Here is a 19,029-nt window from a genome sequence, read left to right as displayed (position 1 = left end):
CTGGTCCAGGAGGGATAAAGGCTAAAATTAACAGCCAGACTCAGTCCACATTCACTCACCCCGTCCAGAACCACTAAGTAGGCAAATCTTAAACATGGTGAGACTTGAGTTAGGATGAATGTTAATTTTGAATCAGCCCGTAACTGCTCATTGTGCACATTGAGATCTTAATGTCTCTGGGTGGCAGCATGAACTGTGGAGGTGGTGATGCAGAGTAAACTCGCTGCTGACTTCTGCTGATTGCTCTAAGGGTTTGGTGTTCACTGTATGGGAAACAGGGTTTGAAGATGAACTGGGGCTTTGCACATGGGTTGGGGAGGTAGAAGTTAGTTACCGAGGGTCTATTGATCTGGAGTCATCCCTGGCTGCCAGAAGGGACTGCTTGGGGTGGGGTCTGGTGAGTCTACAGGGCTCCTTAGGGATCTCCTCACAGGATGTATGAGGTCATACTTTCTGGCTTTGATTTTGCTGATTTTTGGTCAGAGAACATTGGGCTCTTGAGAGGAAGATGAAGGCTCACTTCCCATGCGTTTACTTTGCTTGTGGAATTGGAGCGGCTGGCGTGTCTGGAGACTGTCCTATCCCAGCCTTTCCATTTGGGGAAGTTCTTGGTAACCTTGCTACTCAGCAATTAGGACTCCTTGTCACACTGTTAGTTTCTGGAGATTTTACCTGTGAGGTGAAAGACAAACTTTCACTATCAAGTGGTATGGTAACTTTTTTTTTAAACAGGGAACTCCTGAGTTTCTGACTGCCACAGACTGCGTGCATTACTTTGAGTGGAGGACTACTGCAGCCTGCAAGAAGGACATATTTAAAGCTGATAAGGAGGTAATGGGGTCGGGGACTATTTGGCTATGAAATCTACTCTGAAGACCCTGAGAGACAGAAAGGGTGTGGATTTGGATGGGAGAGGAGGGGGAAGAGTTTTGAGGAGTTAGGAGAGGGGAACCCATAATTAGAATGTTTCCTGAAAGAAAAATCTTTTTTTCAAGAAAAGAAAAAAAAAAAAAAAAACTTCATAGAAGGTTGTTACTGGGGATGGTGGGAGGTTTCAAATATTAGGTTTTATTTTTGTGGATGTCAGGGTCTGTTTGTACAGAGAAGCTATGAGATTCATTTGTTAAAAATTACTTCCAGTCTGGCTTCTGTTAGTGTACATGACACACACAGCCAGGCATGGGTTTAGGTTTTGTCCTGAGGGTCCCACCTCTGGGGCCCTCAGGAATATAACTGCTTCATCTTCCTCTGCTCCAGCTCCCTACCCATGGTAGATATCACTTGGATGATTCTTTTTCTGCCAGATTTTATTGCCAGAGTCTCATGTAAGCTAGGCTGGCTCCAGACTTGGTATGTGGCTTTAATCCTTCTGCCCTCCTGTGGTGGTTAAGCCCGATTGTCTGCTTGATAGATTTAGAATTCCCATGGAAATGAACCTCTGGGTGTGTGGGGCTTTCTAGATTGACTTCATTGAGGTGGGAAAGCAGACCTGACTGTGGGTGGGAACCTTTCTGGGGCTCAGGTCTTGGAGTGAGCAGAAAGCAGGAACTGAACTGGGCACCAACGTGTCTGCTTCCTTGTTGTGAATTAAATGTGACAGTGGCCACACAACGCCTGTTCTCTGCCATGATGAACTGAGAGCCAAATAAGTCCCCCTTCCTGAAGTGCCTCAAAGGGGAGGAAAGCGACTGAGGCACTGAGGCTGCGGATGTGAGCCTGGCCATTAGAGCTCCAGCCTCAGCCGGGGTGCCTGCCCCAGATGGTGCCTTTTAAATCAGTGTCTAACCCAGTAGATTCTGGGAGGATCTGTGTCTCTGCATCCCCTCTACTAGTACCTGGGGAGACATTGCAGAGGCGGTGCTGGTAGCCTGGCTAAAGCTGGAACAGCGAATAGACAGCAGCAGACGTGGTAGCTCAGGGTTAAGTCTCTCGGACAGACCTTCCCCAAGGCCTCTGGGGACAGGCTTTCCCCAGACTTACTCCTGCCTTCCAGTCTTCGCCTAGCTAGAGGGCTGCTGCTTGTCACCGTTCTCACAGCCCATGGCGCGTTGCGCGCCGAGTGAACGCTGTGTGTCTCTTGCTCGTGTGGGGACACTGCTTTGTGGGGTTGGAACTCTTAGGTTCGCTGTTCTTTCTGGTTCTTTGAAGTGATCTGGACCTCATTCCACAGCCTAGGCTGTCTTCACGTTTGTAGTGCTTCTTACTCTGCCTTCTTGAGTGCAGGGGCGTCAGCACCTTGGTTGCTTTTGACGCAGCCCAGTTAGTCAGCCTTCTTGCCGTTTTTTCTAGGGGAATGTGGTGTTCAGCTGGAGTTCCCTCCTGACACAGGCTCCTCCACCCCACCCCGTTGTCAGAGAGTCCTGGGTCTGAGAAGCAGGGCGGGTGTGGTAGACTGCTTGGGGATCTTCGGCTAGTCGGCCACTCTTGGCCACTCTTGGAGGTGAAGTAGGGGAGTGTGGGGTTTGATGTGATCTCTTAGCTCTTTGTGATATTGCACAAGGCCAGTCTAGGGAAAAGGTCAGTGGACAGAACCTTGCTGCAGGTTCGATATTGTCTAAGAGACATTTGAGAGCTGGGTGTTACACAGTTAACTGTTGTACCCTTACCTGCCATCGAAGAGATAAAATTTTAGAGCGTTTTGTTACAGAGAATGTTCTTGGAAATGACTGTAGAGAATGGATTTTCAGACTGGTTGGTTGGGCAGTGTGATAGTGTGCTTCCTACTGCTGTGATAAGCACCATGGCTAATAGCAGCTTGGGGAGGAAAGAGTATTTTGAGATACATTCTTTTCATGCAATTTCAAATAAAATCTTATCAGTAGCTACTTTTCCCTTGGTGGCCAGGGCCTTTTCACTCCTGGGTCCATCTTTGAATGTGCATGTTTTTGTTTATGAAAGAGTCAAAACTTCAAAGCACAGGATTTTGCTGACAGTAGTGGACCCCTTGATGTTTTTATTATAAAATGCTCGTTAGTTCACAGAGATGAGAGAACGGTCATGAGTGAGAGTGGAGTAAGGATACTTCAAGCCTCCCATCACAGGGTTTCTATTGCTGTGAAGAGACACCATGATCACTGCAACTATATAAGGAAAACATTTAATTGGTATGGCTAACGAAGGGGCGTGGTCGATTGATAAATAACTAGACCAGCTCAATACAAAAGATTTAGTTTTTAATAATTGAGGAAAAAGGGAAAACTTACACGACCAAAGATCCCGTGAACACCAGGAGCGCCGGGAACCAAAGAGGAAGAAACTAGCGTACCTGGGTATTTTATCTGTTTACTGTGGCCCCAGGGGGGACACACCCTAAACAGAAGATGATTGGCTGAAGTCCCCCATCAACGGCTTGCCTGCATTTTCAGCTGTTTGGCTGTGTGGAGGAGGCTGGGAGTCTTGTGGAATTTGGCTGTTGCTCCCTGAGTATTAGGAACCTTTTTGAGCAGGGAGAGGTGTTCTGGTTTTCGAAAGATTGGTCATGTTGTGAAGTCATGGGCCGGGGTGTGTGTAGGGGATCAAAGCTGCAATTGGGGAACCTGTTAGAGACTGTTGGATTCTGGTAGTTTGGACAAGGGTGGTCATGGTGGAGGTGACAGGAAGTGAGGACATCAGGGGCTAACTCGAAGAATCAACTGATGTAACTAGCTAGTACTTGGCTGCAGGAACTTGGCTGCAGCCAGATGTCGTGGTTTTGACCCCAGGCTACTTGCTGATCCCCCCCCCCCCAACTGTCTGAGGTGGAGGATTGCATGCTGTTGGGAAACCATATGCTCACTTGAATATTTTGAAGTGGTTTCTGTGCTGGGTGGTGGCGGGGAGAGCAGCAGATCCTTCAGATCTGGATCATCTGACAGGTGTCTGAGCCATTCACTGGGCAGCAAGGTTGAGCCGGCACAGGGGAGGGGGGCCAGGCGCCTATTTGGGAGCACCTCTGTGTTTATGATTGTTTTAAATGTTGCCTATTGCATGTGCACGGTATGTGTGGGTTGCACTTGAGGAGATCTGAGAGGACACTTTGTGGAACTGGTTCTCACCTTTTACCTTTCGATGACTTCTGGGAATTAAATATAGTCTCCAGCCAGGCGTGTGTGCGCTAAGCACCTTTTCCCACTCAGCCTCCCTACTCAGACCACCTCTGGGTTTAGAATCAGAAGATGGTGAGGATGCAGCCAGGGCAGCAGGAAATAGTTTCCTCCGGACAGGAATCTAAGGGAAAGGGGAGTGAAGGGCTTCAGGCTGTGGTCATTCTCTATCACAGGCCTAAGAAATGAGCTTCAGATCTGGCTACAGGCAAACTCACCTGGCAGGTGTGGCTCTGGTGAGGTGAGGGGCAGGCTCCAGATATAACAATGCTAGGAAGAAGAGACAAAGGACAGGGTGGTTCAGGGACTTTTCTCTTAAGGTGCAGAGAAGAGAAGATAGCTTAAGGAAAGATACTGGTAAGGAGGCGGATCTTGTTGCATACTGAAGGACTTGGTCCAGGTCTGGTGAACCATGGTGATGGGAGGTGAGAGGAGGTGATTAGGGATGTGCAGCCTTAAGAAGGGGCAAAGGCCTTAGAAATGCTATAGAAGACTGAACTATTTTTTTGAGACAAGGTCTTAACTATGTAGTCCTGGCTGGCCTGGGAACTTGCTATGTAGGCCAGGTTTGCCTCGAACTCACAGAGTTCTTCCTGCCTCTGCCTCCTGAGTGCTGGATTAAAGGGGTGCACCACCACACCTGACAGAACCGTGTTTGTTTTGCACCTAAGGGATAGAAATTACGGTGTGTGGTGTCCATCCCAAGTTTGTGGTCTGCAGGCCCCAAGCTGTGGAGTAAAGGAAGGCTGGCTCAATGCCCTCTGCTTCCCTAGGTGCCATGCTATGCATTTGATGAGAAGTTAAAGAAGCATGATTTAAACCCACTGATCAAGTTGAGTGGTGGCTACCTGGTAGACGATTCTGATCCTGACACATCTCTGTTCATCAATGTGTGTCGAGACATAGGTAAGTCTTTTAAGGGAGCAGGGTGGGAAGTGGTCGTCACTTGCCCGTTCTCTCTGGAGAGCTGCGTTCTCTCCCTCAGCAAATCTGATCCTTCCCCCCTCCAACCCTGCAAATTCTGCTCAAGCTATTGCTTCTGCTGAAGGTTTTCTCTGCCAGATACTTTGGGATTTGGGGCTCCATGGTGAGGTTTGTTTCAGTTTGCTGTGTTTACCCAACCCCCTAGGCTTTGGGTTGGAGGCTGGGTCAAAGGGACGGAGGGATGAGAGTGTGGCTGTCCTGTGTGCTGGGGTGGGAACGACTCTGGCTTTCTTTGGAGAACTGTGAGAGGCCAGCATATCTTTCCCTGATAACCAGAGGCTGTAAATGAAGGCCTTTATCTCAAAAGGGCTGTCTAGTTTTACTGCGTATTTATTTATTACTTGCTACGCGCCCCAGTTCTTGTGCTTCCCTCATGGGCTCAGCACTGGGAGCCCTGTAGACCAGGACTGCTCTTTCTGCTGTACTAACTGCAGTTGTGCCATAAATAAGTTGTACTGACAAGTAAGAAAATTTAAAAAGGAAAGAAAGAGGAGGCCATAGTTTTCTGTTTTCCTTATGTTTCTTTCTTAATATATGAGATGTTGGTCTTAGAAAAATTTTGGGGAAAAAATACCAGTTTAGTACTACATGACACTTAGTGGGAGGTAGGTGTGTGCCTGATGTCAGTTCTTTATATTGAGTACAAGCACACTCATCTTACCTGTGTATTCTAATTAGCTGTTTAAAATAATCTTTAGACCCTACCCAGGACTGCTAGTCACCAGAGGTGATGTCAGGCTTTTCATGTGAGGTTACAGTAACTTCAGTTTGATCCTAAACTTCTGTAACACTGTGATGTTTCAATCTGGAAAACATTGAAATTTTTTGTTCTTTTTTTTGTTTTTTGTTTTTTTTTGAGACAGGTTTCTCTGTGACTTTGGAGCCTGTATTGGAACTAGCTCTTGTAGACCAGTCTGGCCTCAAACTCACAGAGATCCACCTGCCTCTGCCTCCCAAGTGCTGGATTAAAGGTGTGTGCCACCACTGTCCGGGCGAAATTTCTGGTTCTTAAATTCTATTTGGAAAACAAAGTTGTGTTCCTTAAAAACAAACTTTTGAATATTGCTTTAATTCAATAAAAATTCTTTCCAATTTTCTGGTAGTTTTGGGAGAAATCATCCTTTATGGTCTTTAAAGGTGGTCTCGTGTTTTCCGCTGCTCCTTCTTGAGCCCTAGGAAGTTACCCCATACTAACTTTGAGGGTCCCTAAAACCTCATGTCTACTTTAGACCTGTGACTGTTGTTTACTGACTTGTCTTTCCTTCGCCCTTGGGTACCAGCAGTCTGCCTGCCGTGAAGGCTCTGAAGTGGTAGCCCTTCATGGCAGTTGCTGTGGAAATAAGCAGCTGTTTTGACTCCAGTGGGGTTTGGGGAGCCGGCAGACGGCAGGGTGTCCTTTCACTGTGACTCCGGTGGTTGTTGAGGTCCTGGGGAGGTGCTGCAGGTTCCTTCCATGTATAGTGCTGTTTAAAACTTTATGTGGCTTGGCTGCTTTAGAGGTTCCAACATAGCCTTATCATCCTAAGTTTCTGCTGTCTTGGAGCTTAGGGCTGGGAGGAGGAAGTACTTGGTGGAGGAGCAAACACAGTATGGTCCAAGGTCTAGTGGGGAGCGAGGGCGCGGGGAGATAGGGAGAAGGAGGGACTCATCCTCTGGGATGTGAGCCTGGACCTGTCTGTGGCTTCTTTCCATTCACCCGGAGTCTTTTAACTTGTCCCTATAAAACCCCATTTTCTAGCATCTCAAAATTAAAGGGACAATGCCAAAGTGAGACTTAGCGCAGATGCGAACATTTGTAACCACAGGTGACAAAGGAATGTCTGTCACCTGGGCGCCCTTATGTGCCAGGCAGACTGGTACCTGGTATTTCTTGGCCCACATGCTAGGTGGAAAGTTCAGGCAGACTCTCAGAGTGAATGGGTTGTGAAAACCCATTTGTTTGTTTCGAGACCTGGACGTAAGGATTCACATGAATTCTGCTTTTGTCACTTGCTCTGCCTTAAGTCATCTGTGATGTTTTGCAGACTCCCTTCGGGATCCAAGCTCACAGCTGAGAGCCTGCCCTGCTGGCACTGCCGCCTGCCTGCTGAAGGGAGACCAGGCGTTTGACGTTGGCCGGCCTAAGGAGGGACTGAAGCTGGTGAGCAAGGACAGGTCAGTCTGTAGCCACCTGGGTGGCTTATTTTAGGTCATCATCAAGAGAGTCTGCCTTTTAGGAGGACTGATGGAGAAGAGAAGGGAATGGAAGCTTGGTATTGGGGGTGCTGGCGTAATCTGTGTGAAGATGCCGTTGTGAGACCCATTGGTCTGTACAGTTAATACTGGTAAAAGAGGAGAACAAGAAAGAATTTGACTTCTAGGAGCCAGGGAAACACATCCCATTTCCAGCAGGCTCGCTGGCCTTTCTCAAGCTGGTTTACATGTTGCTCGCTTATTTTATTAGGTAACATTCATTTGGCTTTATGAGACAGTCTTGCTGTGCAGCTCAGAGTAACTTGGTTTATGAGCTTGGTACAGTGACACAGCCTTTTTTTTATCTTTTTAATTTTTGATTTCTTGAGACTGGGTTTCTCTGTAGCTTTGGAGCCTGTCCTGGAACTAGCTCTTGTAGACCAGACTGTCCTCTAACTCACAGAGATCCTCCTGCCTCTGCCCTCTGAGTGCTCAGATTAAAGGCGTGCACCACCACCTCCCGGCTTCAAAGTAGCTTGGGGTCCTTGACCCTGCTCATATTTTTCATTTTGCATCACTTGTCGTGTTAGCCTTAGCCTTTCTTTTGGAGAAGTACGTGAGGCACTTTGCTGGTGGCCCTCCAGCATACAGCAGGGCCTGAACTGGAAAAGGCTGGGAGTTTTCCGTGGCCTCATATCCTCTCAACAACAGAACTGTTGCATAAAGGTCCTGTTTGTTTGCCTCTTAATGTCCCCGGGGTCTGGTAGTCAACTGATGAAGCATGTTGTTAGGGCCGCAGCATTTGGAGTTGGGAGGGCTAGTTCAGAGCGGCAGGTTGGTGACTGACTGAGGGCTCAGGGAATGGAGGGTACCATGCAAGCATGACTTGTCTATTGACAGCACTGTGTGATGGTGCATGGGAGATAAGGGCATGTCCCACAGCTGAGGCAGGAGCCTGCTGACTGGTTTGAGCACTTCCTGGCAGGGACTTTGGTTGGGCTTTGGGTATAGCAGCCCTAGCCTGTGACTGCTGTGCCTGCCATCTTGACCAGCCACAGATTGACAGGTTGACATACAACACTTTGGTTTGCAGTTGGATGTCAGGGGAAGATCATGGGACCTTGTGCAGAAAATTGTTAGGCCTCCCCAGCTATGTTGATCTTGTTTTCTTAGGTTTTCACAGAAGTGTTCTTTATGGAGAAACTTCTTCAGGATTTGTATGTGTGCACTGATTGTCATGTTGGTCTGACTTTCAACAGGGAGATCTCTGAAGCTTACACTTTGATGCTTTTTAAAATGGAAATGTGACAGTGTTTATCATTTCCCTCTGCTAGTCCATTCCTCAAATGTGCTGACTGCCCAGGGCAATGCATCTGTTTGAATGTGATCTGCCCTTCTGTAATAGAGTTTCTCCACATGGCTTCTGCAGGCTTGTTCTGACTTATGTGAAGGAAGAGGGTGAAAAGCCAGACTTCTGTAATGGTCACAGCCCTGCAGTGACGATAACATTTGTGTGCCCATCTGAGCGGAGAGAGGTGAGTGACTTGTCTCTAAGTAACTTTGAAGATGTGATCCTCAGGGAGACTGGCCCAAATGATCGTGTGTCTGTGTTTGAGACATGCAAGGGTGGTGGACTGAAGGGACCTGGGACTTCCAGTGGGGAGACTGCTTCTACGAGTGCGGGCTCCCTGGGGTGCCCAGTTTGCTCGTCCTTGTGTGCTAGCTTAGAGGCAGGGTCTTCCCAAGTGCTGGGGTGCAGGTGTGCGTCCCTCACACCCTTGTCTTATCACACCAACTGGGAAGGCGTGGAGTAGTGTTTGTTGTCACCTGGATGAGGTGAGTAGTTTATGAGTAAATGTGCATGTGTGTATGTGTTTAGCAAATAGTTGAAAAGTTTCAAATAATCTGAATCTGAGACTTCTTTTCTTCTTTTAGTGGGTGTTTCTGTGTATGAGTTTAGTTTGTGTGTGGTGTAGATAAATCTGGAGGCCAGAGAACAACCTAGCATGCCATTTCTCAGGTTCCCACAACCAGGTTATGCTGGCTGATCTGGTCAGCAAGCCTCAGGTCTACCTGTCTGCACCTCCCCGGTGCTGGGATTACAGGTGTGCACCACAGGGTCTGGCTTTTTAAAAAGTAGGTTCTGGAGATCAAAATTACATGGTAGTAACTTTACATACTGAGCTACCTTCCCACCCGTGAAGCCTGGGATTCTTGTAGGGAGGAAGTCACTTCTGTCTCCCCCCCCCCCCCCCCCCGTTTTGTCTCCTGCCTGCCATCCCTCTCACTCACAGTCCTAGACAGATTTATTACTCTGTCTCTTGGCTACGTTTAATTTTCATTTTATTTATTTACGTCTTGGTTGCTGGGGTTGAAAACCAGGGCCTTGGACATGCCAGCAGCTATTTTACTGGTGAGCTGCTTTTAAATCTTGGAGAGAGGCAGGTGGTCAGGTATCTTTTTTGAATGCATAGTTTATTGTTCATACATAATAAAAGAGGGAAATAGTTCCCATGAAATAAATCTAACAACCTAACAATTTCGCTCTACATGATGACACCTATATCCAGAGGCAGAGTTCACTCGTGGACAGTTGGTAGAGGTGGTGGCACCAAGGAGGTTACCAGTCTGAAGGCCCAGTGCCCAGCAGACCCCCACGTCCACACCCTCTGGTGGGAAGGACGGTGAGTGGCTGCTAGCTCCACTCCAGGGGTTCTTTGAAGGTGTCAGAGGCACAGGCGCAGCCTCAGGTGTGCTTAGTCAGGTCAGCGGGGTGTGGGACGTTCACTACCTACAGAGCCGGGCTATCGGCAAGTGATCTGGTGAGCTGTGGTCACCTGAAGGGTCTCTTGTTTCTAGAGTGTGTGCGTGGCTCTTGTGTGCTGAGGTCCATCGGAGGTGACCAGCATCTGCTGAGCCTCTTGGAACCTGGGTTTGTATGACCCTGCTGAGGATTTCTTGTCTTTGCAGACCTTTTGGACTCTGCTCCTGATTGATAGGGGTCACCTGATCCCAGTGTGTTGCTGTCAGCACGTCCTGATTTCAGGACAGAGAGCAGGAGGGCCTCCATTTTATCTTTATTTTGACCTCAATGCCGTGAGTCCTTCCAGTCATCTCCATAGGTGCCTGTCCACATTGGCCTGCCACTCGAGTGAGAAAAGGAAGGGCTTCCCTTTGAGTTTTTTCTTCCCTTTTGTAGTAGAAATAAGAGGAGTGAATTCTATTGCTGAACAAATATGGTGCTTGCTCTGGTTTTAGGTCAGTCCCTGCCTGTCTGGTCCATGTGTGGGGGTCGGAGGGATACAAGCCAGTCGAGGTTCAGCTTGCCATCAAGCACTTTATCTAGTTTCTTATTGCTGTCAGCTTAGCGGATGCCTTCTTGGTGTTCTGAGTGTATGGAGAGGAAGTTGTGTGTCTGTGCAGTGTGTCTAGACATAGAATCTCAATCCTGGTGGATGCTCTAGGCAGCAGTGCTGATGGACTCCCATTTTATCTGTTCTGTGTATGGAGAGAATTGGCTTTCCCCAGAATGACTGACTACCAGAAGTCTTTGTGCCTCCTTCACACTCCGAGATCCAAGGCTTTTCTTGGTGCTGTTTGTTTCTTCTTCAAGCTGTTGCTTGGACAGAATGTATACTGTGTTGTCCTTGAGAAGTTTGCTTATGCATTTTGTTGGCTTGTTGAGTGCTTTGGCAGCTGGTATCTAATAAATATTCGCCTTGTTATGTTCTTTTTAAAAGTTCACTGAATTTATGGACTGTAAAATTCACCTGTTTTGTTATACAATTCGACGGTCCTAGCATTTTTGCTTTGTGTATCCTTTCCCACAGTCTAATCTAGACCCCACCCCACGCTCCGGGGTGCTTTTGCTTTTGCACATTAGTAGTCACTTATTTTCCCTTCCTCCTCACAGCGTGCACACCACATGAGTCTGCTTTGTGGCTGTGGATTTGCTCTTTTTGGATAGTTCATATGAACGGAGCTGTGTAGTGTGTAGTCTCTGGTGCTGACTCTGAGCACTCAGCTCTGCAGCCCCTTGGCAGGTTGTACGGAACCTAATGCTGGGAAGGAGCACCAAGTTTTAGTCAAGCAGAGGAGGCTTGTGGCTGCAGTGCTGCAGCTTGTGAACCATGTGTGCACCGGGACTGGCTTCCAGCAGGTGTGCAGAAAGCTCTGAGGGGTTAAGGTGCCCAGAGCAGCATCGCTCTTCTGGTGCCACGACCAGTTCCTCCGAGGGTAACAAGGAGGTGTGACTCATGAGCTGGGAACCTGCTAGCATCCTCCCTGGTTCCCACCAAAGCTCAAAGCACAAGATGGCAGAGCACATTTGCTCCAGCTGAGGAAACCTAGCTTCATCCAGAGCAGCTTCTTAAAAGAATTTTTAAAATTACATTTGTGTAATTGCACATGCATGTGTAAGGGTCATATGCTTGGTTCTCTTCCACCATGTGTGTCCTAAAGATGGCACTCAGGTTAGCTGTCAAGCTTAACAGCAGGGACCTGCTGAGCCATCCCACCTGCCCTAGAAGAACTTTTTATTTAGGTGTACATTACACCTTGAGAGGTGTGTGTATGTGTGTGTGCGCGCACACGTGATGTGCACAGTTGTGTGTGGTGGCTAGAGGACCCTGGGTGTTGTTCCGTAGGAGCTGTCTACCCTATTATTTTGAGAAAGCATTTCACTGGGACCTGAGACTTGCCAGATTGGCCCAGGTTAACCAACCACTGAGCTCAGGGCTGCTTCCTCCCCAGCCTTGTGATTACAGAGTGTGTGCTGTTGGGCATGGCTTGTTACGTGGGTCTGGGCATTCGGCATGGGTCTTCATGCTTGGACAAACACTTTACTGACTGAGCTGTTTTCCAGCCCATATTTGTTCTTTTGAGAGGTCTTGCTTTGTAGGTCCGCTCAGGTGGATCTTGAAGCTATAGTACTCCTGCTTTAGCCTTTTAAGGGCTGGCACAACAGATGTGCAAACTGGCTCTGAGAAGTTTGAGGGCAACGGACGGTGGTGCTCTTGCATGGCAGTGTTCCCTCAGCTCCAGGGTGTGGAGCCACCCATAATGCTTACCAGGGTGCACCGATTCCTCAGTGATGAGGTTCAGAATGGACTTGCTAACTATGGCTTGGGTGTCATTCACAGTGACTGCCGTTGTTCCAGGTCAAATGGAGAGAAAAGGTTAAAAACAAGTTGTAGATTATGCTGAGGTGGCCCAGAGGGCAGAGTGCTTTCTGTGCATGAGGATCTTAGTTTGAACCCCAAATACCCGTTTCTTTGACCTCAGTGCTGGGTGTGTTAGGAGACAGGCAGGTCCCTGGGTCTCATTGACCAGCCAGTCTAGCAGAGCCGCACTCTCCAGGCTCATCTGATATTCTTCCTGCAAAACCCTCACAAAAAACAGGGTGGGAAGTGGTACATGGAGACATCTGAAGTTGACCTGTGGCCTCCCAGTGCACACACACACCTGAGAGTTTTAGTAAGAGTAATAGAATTAGACAACCAGAATGTGCCAGGGACAAGGAACAAAAAACCAAAAAGTTCTAGCAGCCTGTGTTTGGACTTTCCCAGAACATGGGAGGTGTGTAAATGCATTGCATCTAAGACTCTGATTGCTCCCTATAGGGCACCATCCCCAAACTCACGGCCAAGTCCAACTGTCGCTATGAGGTTGAGTGGATCACCGAATATGCCTGCCACAGAGATTACTTGGAGAGTGAAACGTGCTCCCTAAGCAGTGAGCAGCATGACATCACCATTGACCTCAGTCCCTTGGCCCAGCATGCCGGTATGTGTGGGGTCCTCTGTTCTGTCCTGTGCTTCACTGGAGGAGCCTGACTGGAGAGGGAGAGATGGGCTTAGGTGTGCTTAGAAGAAATACCATGCTTTCTGACAGGTGCCAGCAAACACTCTCTTCTTGTTGGTTCTTCCTCTAGGGCCCTCCTATGTTTCTGATGGAAGAGAGTATACATTTTATATAAATGTCTGTGGGACAAAGGGCCGACCCTGTAATAACAAAGAGGCTGCTGTTTGTCAAGAGAAGAAGGCGGATCTCACCCAAGTCAAAATAGCAGGAAGACACCAGAACCAGACCCTCCGGTGGGTGATTGTCAAGTGCATTGTATGTCCTTGTAGGCCATGACTCTAGCCCCCTCTTCCTCTTCCCTTTACCCCCGAGCACAAGAAAGTCAGAGCCTAACATGCTTTACTGTGCTACTTGGGCAAGTTTCCATTTGTCCCTGCGCAGTTGGGCAGCTTCCTGACTCTGATAAGAGCACATCTGTTAGAACTATTGCTTTGTAAATGCATCGGAGGGAATTTAGGTAGTTAACACTTTATATGGCTATTGTTTTTGAAATTTATGTTTTTGATAAGTCTTTTTTTTTTTCTTTTTTAATTTCCTCTGGCAATTTGAGGACTTGAAATACCATTAGCATTATATACTAGTTTTAAATAGCTAAAAACGTCACTTGACATAATTCTTAGGACTTGAACTTGGCATTTGGCTTCCTGAAAGCAGTAAGAAGAGGCAGTTTTGCCGGGCGGTGGTGGCGCACGCCTTTAATCCCAGCACTTGGGAGGCAGAGGCAGGTGGATCTCTGTGAGTTCGAGACCAGCTTGGTCTACAAGGGCTAGTTCCAGGACAGGCTCCAAAACCACAGAGAAACCCTGTCTCGAAAAACCAAAAAAAAAAAAAAAAAAAAAAAAAAAGAAGAGGCAGTTTTTGAATTGAGTCTTACGCCAGATCTGGTAGAGGTGGTACCTTTGGAAGTTGCTAGTGGGGCTGTTTGGTTTGTGGGCATTATTCATGTTGAGTAAAGTCCCAGAGTGACAGCAAGAGCAGTCTGCTGCTGCCAGCAAAGTGGCCTCCCTCTCTCTGGTCCCTTAGTACTCTACAGCAAGAGGCTGACAGCCTGAACATTCGGAACTCATTTCCGCAGGACGCTTGCCCAGCTGGTTGGAGAGCCTGCTGTTTTATGTCAGGAAGGATTTGTGGGTGGTGTGCAAAAGGCTTAACAAAGCAGTTTTTGAAACCTCGAATTCCTTAGTTCTGTAAAGCACTGTGTTCACGACAATCTAGGTACTCAGATGGAGACCTCACCTTGATCTATTCTGGAGGTGATGAGTGCAGCTCTGGCTTCCAGCGAATGAGCGTCATCAACTTCGAGTGCAACAAAACCGCAGGTGAGTGCATGGGCCCTGCCTACCCTGCTTTGTGTTGAGAGCTTGCATGTGCATACGGGTCTTGTCTTGGAAGGAGGGTGCTGAACAGTGGGGTGCGTTGGCTGCCTTTGGGCCTGGCCACCTCCAGTGCCCAGGTTTTTCTTTCACAGCACTATCTTCCCTGCCCCCGCTCCTCTCCAGGATGCTACATACATCCTGTTTCCATCTTCCTCTGCTCTCCATGTTTGTTTTGGGAATCGGCCCAGTGCTGGGCTTGCTGGAGAGAGTCTGTGTCTTGAATTCTGCTGCAGGCACACTCAAGCAGAGCAGGCCCAGCCGAGGTAGCCTCATTCAGCAGCTTCAAGTGTGTGACACTATTTTCATGTCATAAGAATTTTTGCAGAGTGCTAGATTGGTAGAGTTTGAATCTGGGAATCTTGGGATGCAACTGGGCAAGTCCTGGCTATAGGCATGGCTCCCTTTGGGTGACTAGAGGGATCCCTGAGTCACTGGATTGCTGCCTGCTCTTCAGGGCCTGATTTCAGACATTCCTGGCACCTGGAGACAGTTGATAAAGTTCTGTCATTAGAGAACTGTCATGTTCAAGCGCCTCTGGCTCTGCCCCAGGCACCCCTGGCTGCTTCTTCCTCAATAGGCTCTCATCCTGAGACTGGGCCTGGTTTCCAGTCTCATAGGTGGCTGCTCCTTGAGGGTGTTTGTTTCTGTCTCTCTGCTCAGTCCTGGGTGGTTACTGCATGATTCACAGTAGGATCTGGGAGCAACCAAGGTGCCTGGAGTTAGGGTCTCATAACTCTGCTGGTTTCTAAGCAAAGGGCCCTGAGGGTGGGGCCCTCTTCTTACGCTGGAGTCTTTCAGTGGCCTCTTCTTATCACTCACAGTGCTTGCATGTTTCCATGCCTGTTTGCTAAGGCTCTCTCCACAGGGGCCTGAGGGTGGCAGATGGCTCTCAGGGAGTCTGCAGACTAAAAATAGAGATAAGGGTTTTGTGTCTGAGTATTGGGAAAACTGCTAGAGTTGACCCACTGTCTACAGAGCAAGTTGTTATCTGTCCTTACCCAAGGAGGCTCCAGGTCCTCCAGGTCAGTAGGGCTGTATAGCAGGAGTATATAGCTGGTTCTGGGACAGCCAAGGACAGGCGGCCAGAGGAGAGTTTGCAGGATGGGGATAGTGAGCTTGGTGCCTGAATGGCTGTGGGGCCCAGGACGTGGGGCCCTCAAAGGCATGGACTGGGGAGCTTTGATTAGACCTGTGTCTGCTTGCCTAGACAGGTTGAATAGGAGCGTGGGAAGTCTGCTGGAGGTCATGGGTTGCAGAGAGGCTGACACATCTCATAGGGTGGCGTCACGAGGAACCTCAGTAGGGCTGTGATGTTGTTCGGATTCAGGAATTATGCTGACCCCTGTCACCTGGCAGGATGCACTCAGGCTATACTCTGGCCATCCCAGGGTCCTATAGCTGCTAAATCTCTTCATAGTGTGTACACAGGTGCAAAAGGTCCCTTTAAGAGACAAGCTTCACTCATGCCAGCTTGCTTCCTGCTGTTCTTCTGAAGAGGCAAGCAGATCTCTGTCCCCTACCCCCACGCTCCCTTTATCTCAACAAACTCCTCACATAAGCTCTGTCTGCATGGTGTATTTGTCTCTCGCAGGCTGTGAGGCCTCTGGCACAGAATCATGACAGATGTGCCTCTGGCTGAGTAGGAGAAATGCCGTGGCTGTTAGGTTCTTCCCCACATCCATATCTATTCTGTTCTCCATACTCATCGGAATGGACCTTGGACAACTTGCTCCTGTTCCTTCCCTTGCCCACGAAGCCTGCTGTTGCTTCTCTGTCCTCAGCCAGCAGCCACCAGGCTGGTGCCAGCTCCTCTGGTCTCTTTCTGCTCAGGTCCTCCTGTAGTCCTGCTCAGGCTGCTCTCCCTGTGGGATGCTGGGAAGGTGGGGTCCTGGACTTCTTGCTGAGGTCTTGACCATGTAGATTGGAATTCATTGCCAAAACCCTTTTCTTTTTCATGTTTTCTTTTTATTACAAAAGTTTTCGGTATGCAAGTAGGAAGAACATTACTATGAAATTTTATGTAGTTGCCTCTATAACGGTGGTTCTCAACCCATGGGTCATGACCCCAATAGGGGTTGCATATCAGATATTTACATTGTGATTTTTTTTCTTTCTTTCTTTTTTTTTTCTTTTTTGGTTTTTCGAGACAGGGTTTCTCTGTAGTTTTGGAGCCTGTCCTGGAACTAGCTCTTGTAGACCAGGCTGGTCTTGAACTTACAGAGATCCACCTGCCTCTGCCTCCTGAGTGCTGGGATTAAAGGTGTGCACCACCACCGCCCGGCTACATTGTGATTTATAACAGTAGCAAAATTATAGTTATGAAGTAGCAATGAACTAATTTTATGGTTGGAGGTCACTACAACATGCGGAACTATATTAAAGGATTGAATCATTAGGAAGGCTGAGAACCGCTGTTCTATAACAATCATTAATGTTTTCCAGATTTGTTTTGCTTTAATGTATTAGTGCTTAGATTAATTTGGGATAGGTAAACTTTTGATCTTTCAATCCTAGTGAATTGATGCAAGTTTTATTTTCTTTTAGAAATCACACCCGAGAACTCATTTGCTTTTGGCTATAAAACCTAATTTCCCTTTTCCTTAGAACGTGACTGTGCCCAGGCACCACACCTTAAGGATGCAGGCAGACATGTGGGAGCTGTAGCCAGCTGGGACTGTGAAACCACCAAGGGTTTCACACCAAGGGAAAAAAAGGGCAGCTTTGCCCCAGTGGCCCACCAGCTGGGAATGGCCAAGGGCTAGGGTTTCCAGAGGGAGGGCCAGTGCTTTGCCCTGTCTCAGGCCCATGAAGAGAAGAGCCGTGCTGTTCTGTGCAATGGATGGGGCCTCTGTGGGTGGAGGAGGGGTGGTGTTGACTCTAGTGTGACCTTGCTGACACATATCCTGACAGGTTGCAAGCGTGGGTGCCAACAGCATTGGGAGGTACCCCTAACTCTGTGGTCATGTGAGACCCTGCCATGCTTCATCTGAAGCAACTGCGCAGGATCTCCATGCGTTTGCCTCCATGGTGCGGGTGTTGGGGGAACCTCAAATCTTGCTCGTCCTTATCCTGTACTCTTAGACCTGGGGCTCTGGTCTGTCCACTTCCCTCCTTCACAGCCTGACTGCCGCCTGGAGCCGCTCTACCTTCCCTGTGCTTAATAGTTCTCCTCCCATCTCCTCATTGAGAGACTGAACAGTGTTCCGTAAAGCCTGGACAGTCCCTACCGCTCCGCTAGAAGACGGGGCGGCGGCGTGGACTGTCAGCTTTTTTGAAGCCATTCTAATCTCTGGACAACTGGCCGGACAGCTGGCGTTGGTCCTCATTTCTGCTTCTTCCCTGGCTCTTCAGAAGTCCCTGGGTTTGGGTCACGTCACTGAATCGAATGTTCTCCTATGACATTGCATGTACAGGTAAAGATGGAAGAGGAGAGCCTGTGTTCACAGGTGAGGTGGACTGCACCTACTTCTTCACGTGGGACACAAAATATGCCTGTGTCAAAGAGAAGGAAGATCTCCTCTGCGGGGCTACCGATGGCAAGAACCGTTATGACCTGTCTGTGTTGGCTCGCCACTCAGGTATTGCTTTCCTTTTTGGGGACCACAAGATATTTGATCCCAATGGTTTGGGGGAACATTTTTAATTGCCAGCTGAGTCATAGGCCCCTTTTTCTTCTAGCAGTAGCACAAACTATAAGGAACACCAAATTAAGACGTAGACTACTGGCATCTAAGCCCCACTTTTTGTAGTTAGTTGTCTTGGCTCACCTTACCAGTTCACTTGGAACTTCAGGGACCAGCTATGCCAGGCCTTGTGCTGTATGCTTTGAGACAGTTTTCTCCAGCAGCCTTTTAGGGCAGTGATTGCATTTAACACAGGGACTGAGGGGATTGCTCCATCATGTCTACAGCTCGTGTTCTGCCCTTTTGTATGACTGTCTCTTTGCTCCCACTGAAAAGGGATCAGCATGCTCCTGGTCTCTAGATCGGGGAGGATTGTCCAGCATGGATGGTGGTGTGCCCCACAGTGTATGTCAGTATGAAGGTGTTCATCATAGAGACTGGTGTACGTTTGCTAGGTGGTAGGCACTGGGAAGGTGCGAGGTGACTGAATACTGCTGAAGCCTCCCGTGTCAACTGCCTTCATGGGTGATTTCTTGCTGAAAGCAGGTGAGGTAGATGACAGCTTATGCCCAGAAATACCCGACCCTCCTAGGGGGTTTCTGGAGTAGGTTGGTAGAGCCTTGCATCTCCTAAGATAGAATTAACTTGCACCAGTACCAGCTGTAGCTGCCTGCCCCATTATCTTTGGAGTCCCATCTGTGTGAAAGCACTGTTGGAGGAATTCAGGGTCCAGAGTAAATGATCTGTGTTAGCTAATTGCTTCAGGAGTAAGGAAGTCATCTTCATGGTTTAGTAGTTAAGCATCCTGGAAGCTGTAGGAACATAGGAAATTTCTATAAAAGTTAAAATAGCTTCGGGAAGGCGTAGTGAATCCCAGGTATATGTGCTAATGGAAGGGTGGGTTTCTGCAATGTGGAAAGAGCTCTGATT

At 48.4% G+C, this 19,029-nt stretch overlaps 1 protein-coding gene across 1 annotated transcript in view; it reads left to right on the top strand.

The window, feature by feature from the left end:
• Positions 1-19,029, top strand: part of Igf2r (insulin like growth factor 2 receptor) — a 91,666-nt gene that overhangs the window by 23,536 nt on the left and 49,101 nt on the right. Inside the window, exons 4-11 of the mRNA XM_057756440.1 lie at positions 733-831; positions 4,856-4,988; positions 7,091-7,220; positions 8,668-8,773; positions 12,860-13,022; positions 13,171-13,333; positions 14,316-14,419; positions 17,890-18,054. Coding sequence (XP_057612423.1) covers positions 733-831; positions 4,856-4,988; positions 7,091-7,220; positions 8,668-8,773; positions 12,860-13,022; positions 13,171-13,333; positions 14,316-14,419; positions 17,890-18,054 — 1,063 coding nt within the window. The remainder of the gene's footprint in view (positions 1-732; positions 832-4,855; positions 4,989-7,090; positions 7,221-8,667; positions 8,774-12,859; positions 13,023-13,170; positions 13,334-14,315; positions 14,420-17,889; positions 18,055-19,029) is intronic.

This window comes from Chionomys nivalis, chromosome 2 (assembly GCF_950005125.1).
Source record: "Chionomys nivalis chromosome 2, mChiNiv1.1, whole genome shotgun sequence".
NCBI classification, from domain to species: domain Eukaryota; kingdom Metazoa; phylum Chordata; class Mammalia; order Rodentia; family Cricetidae; genus Chionomys; species Chionomys nivalis.
The sequence above is the reverse complement of the archived record's forward strand: the minus strand, read 5'-3'. Positions and strand labels throughout refer to the sequence as shown.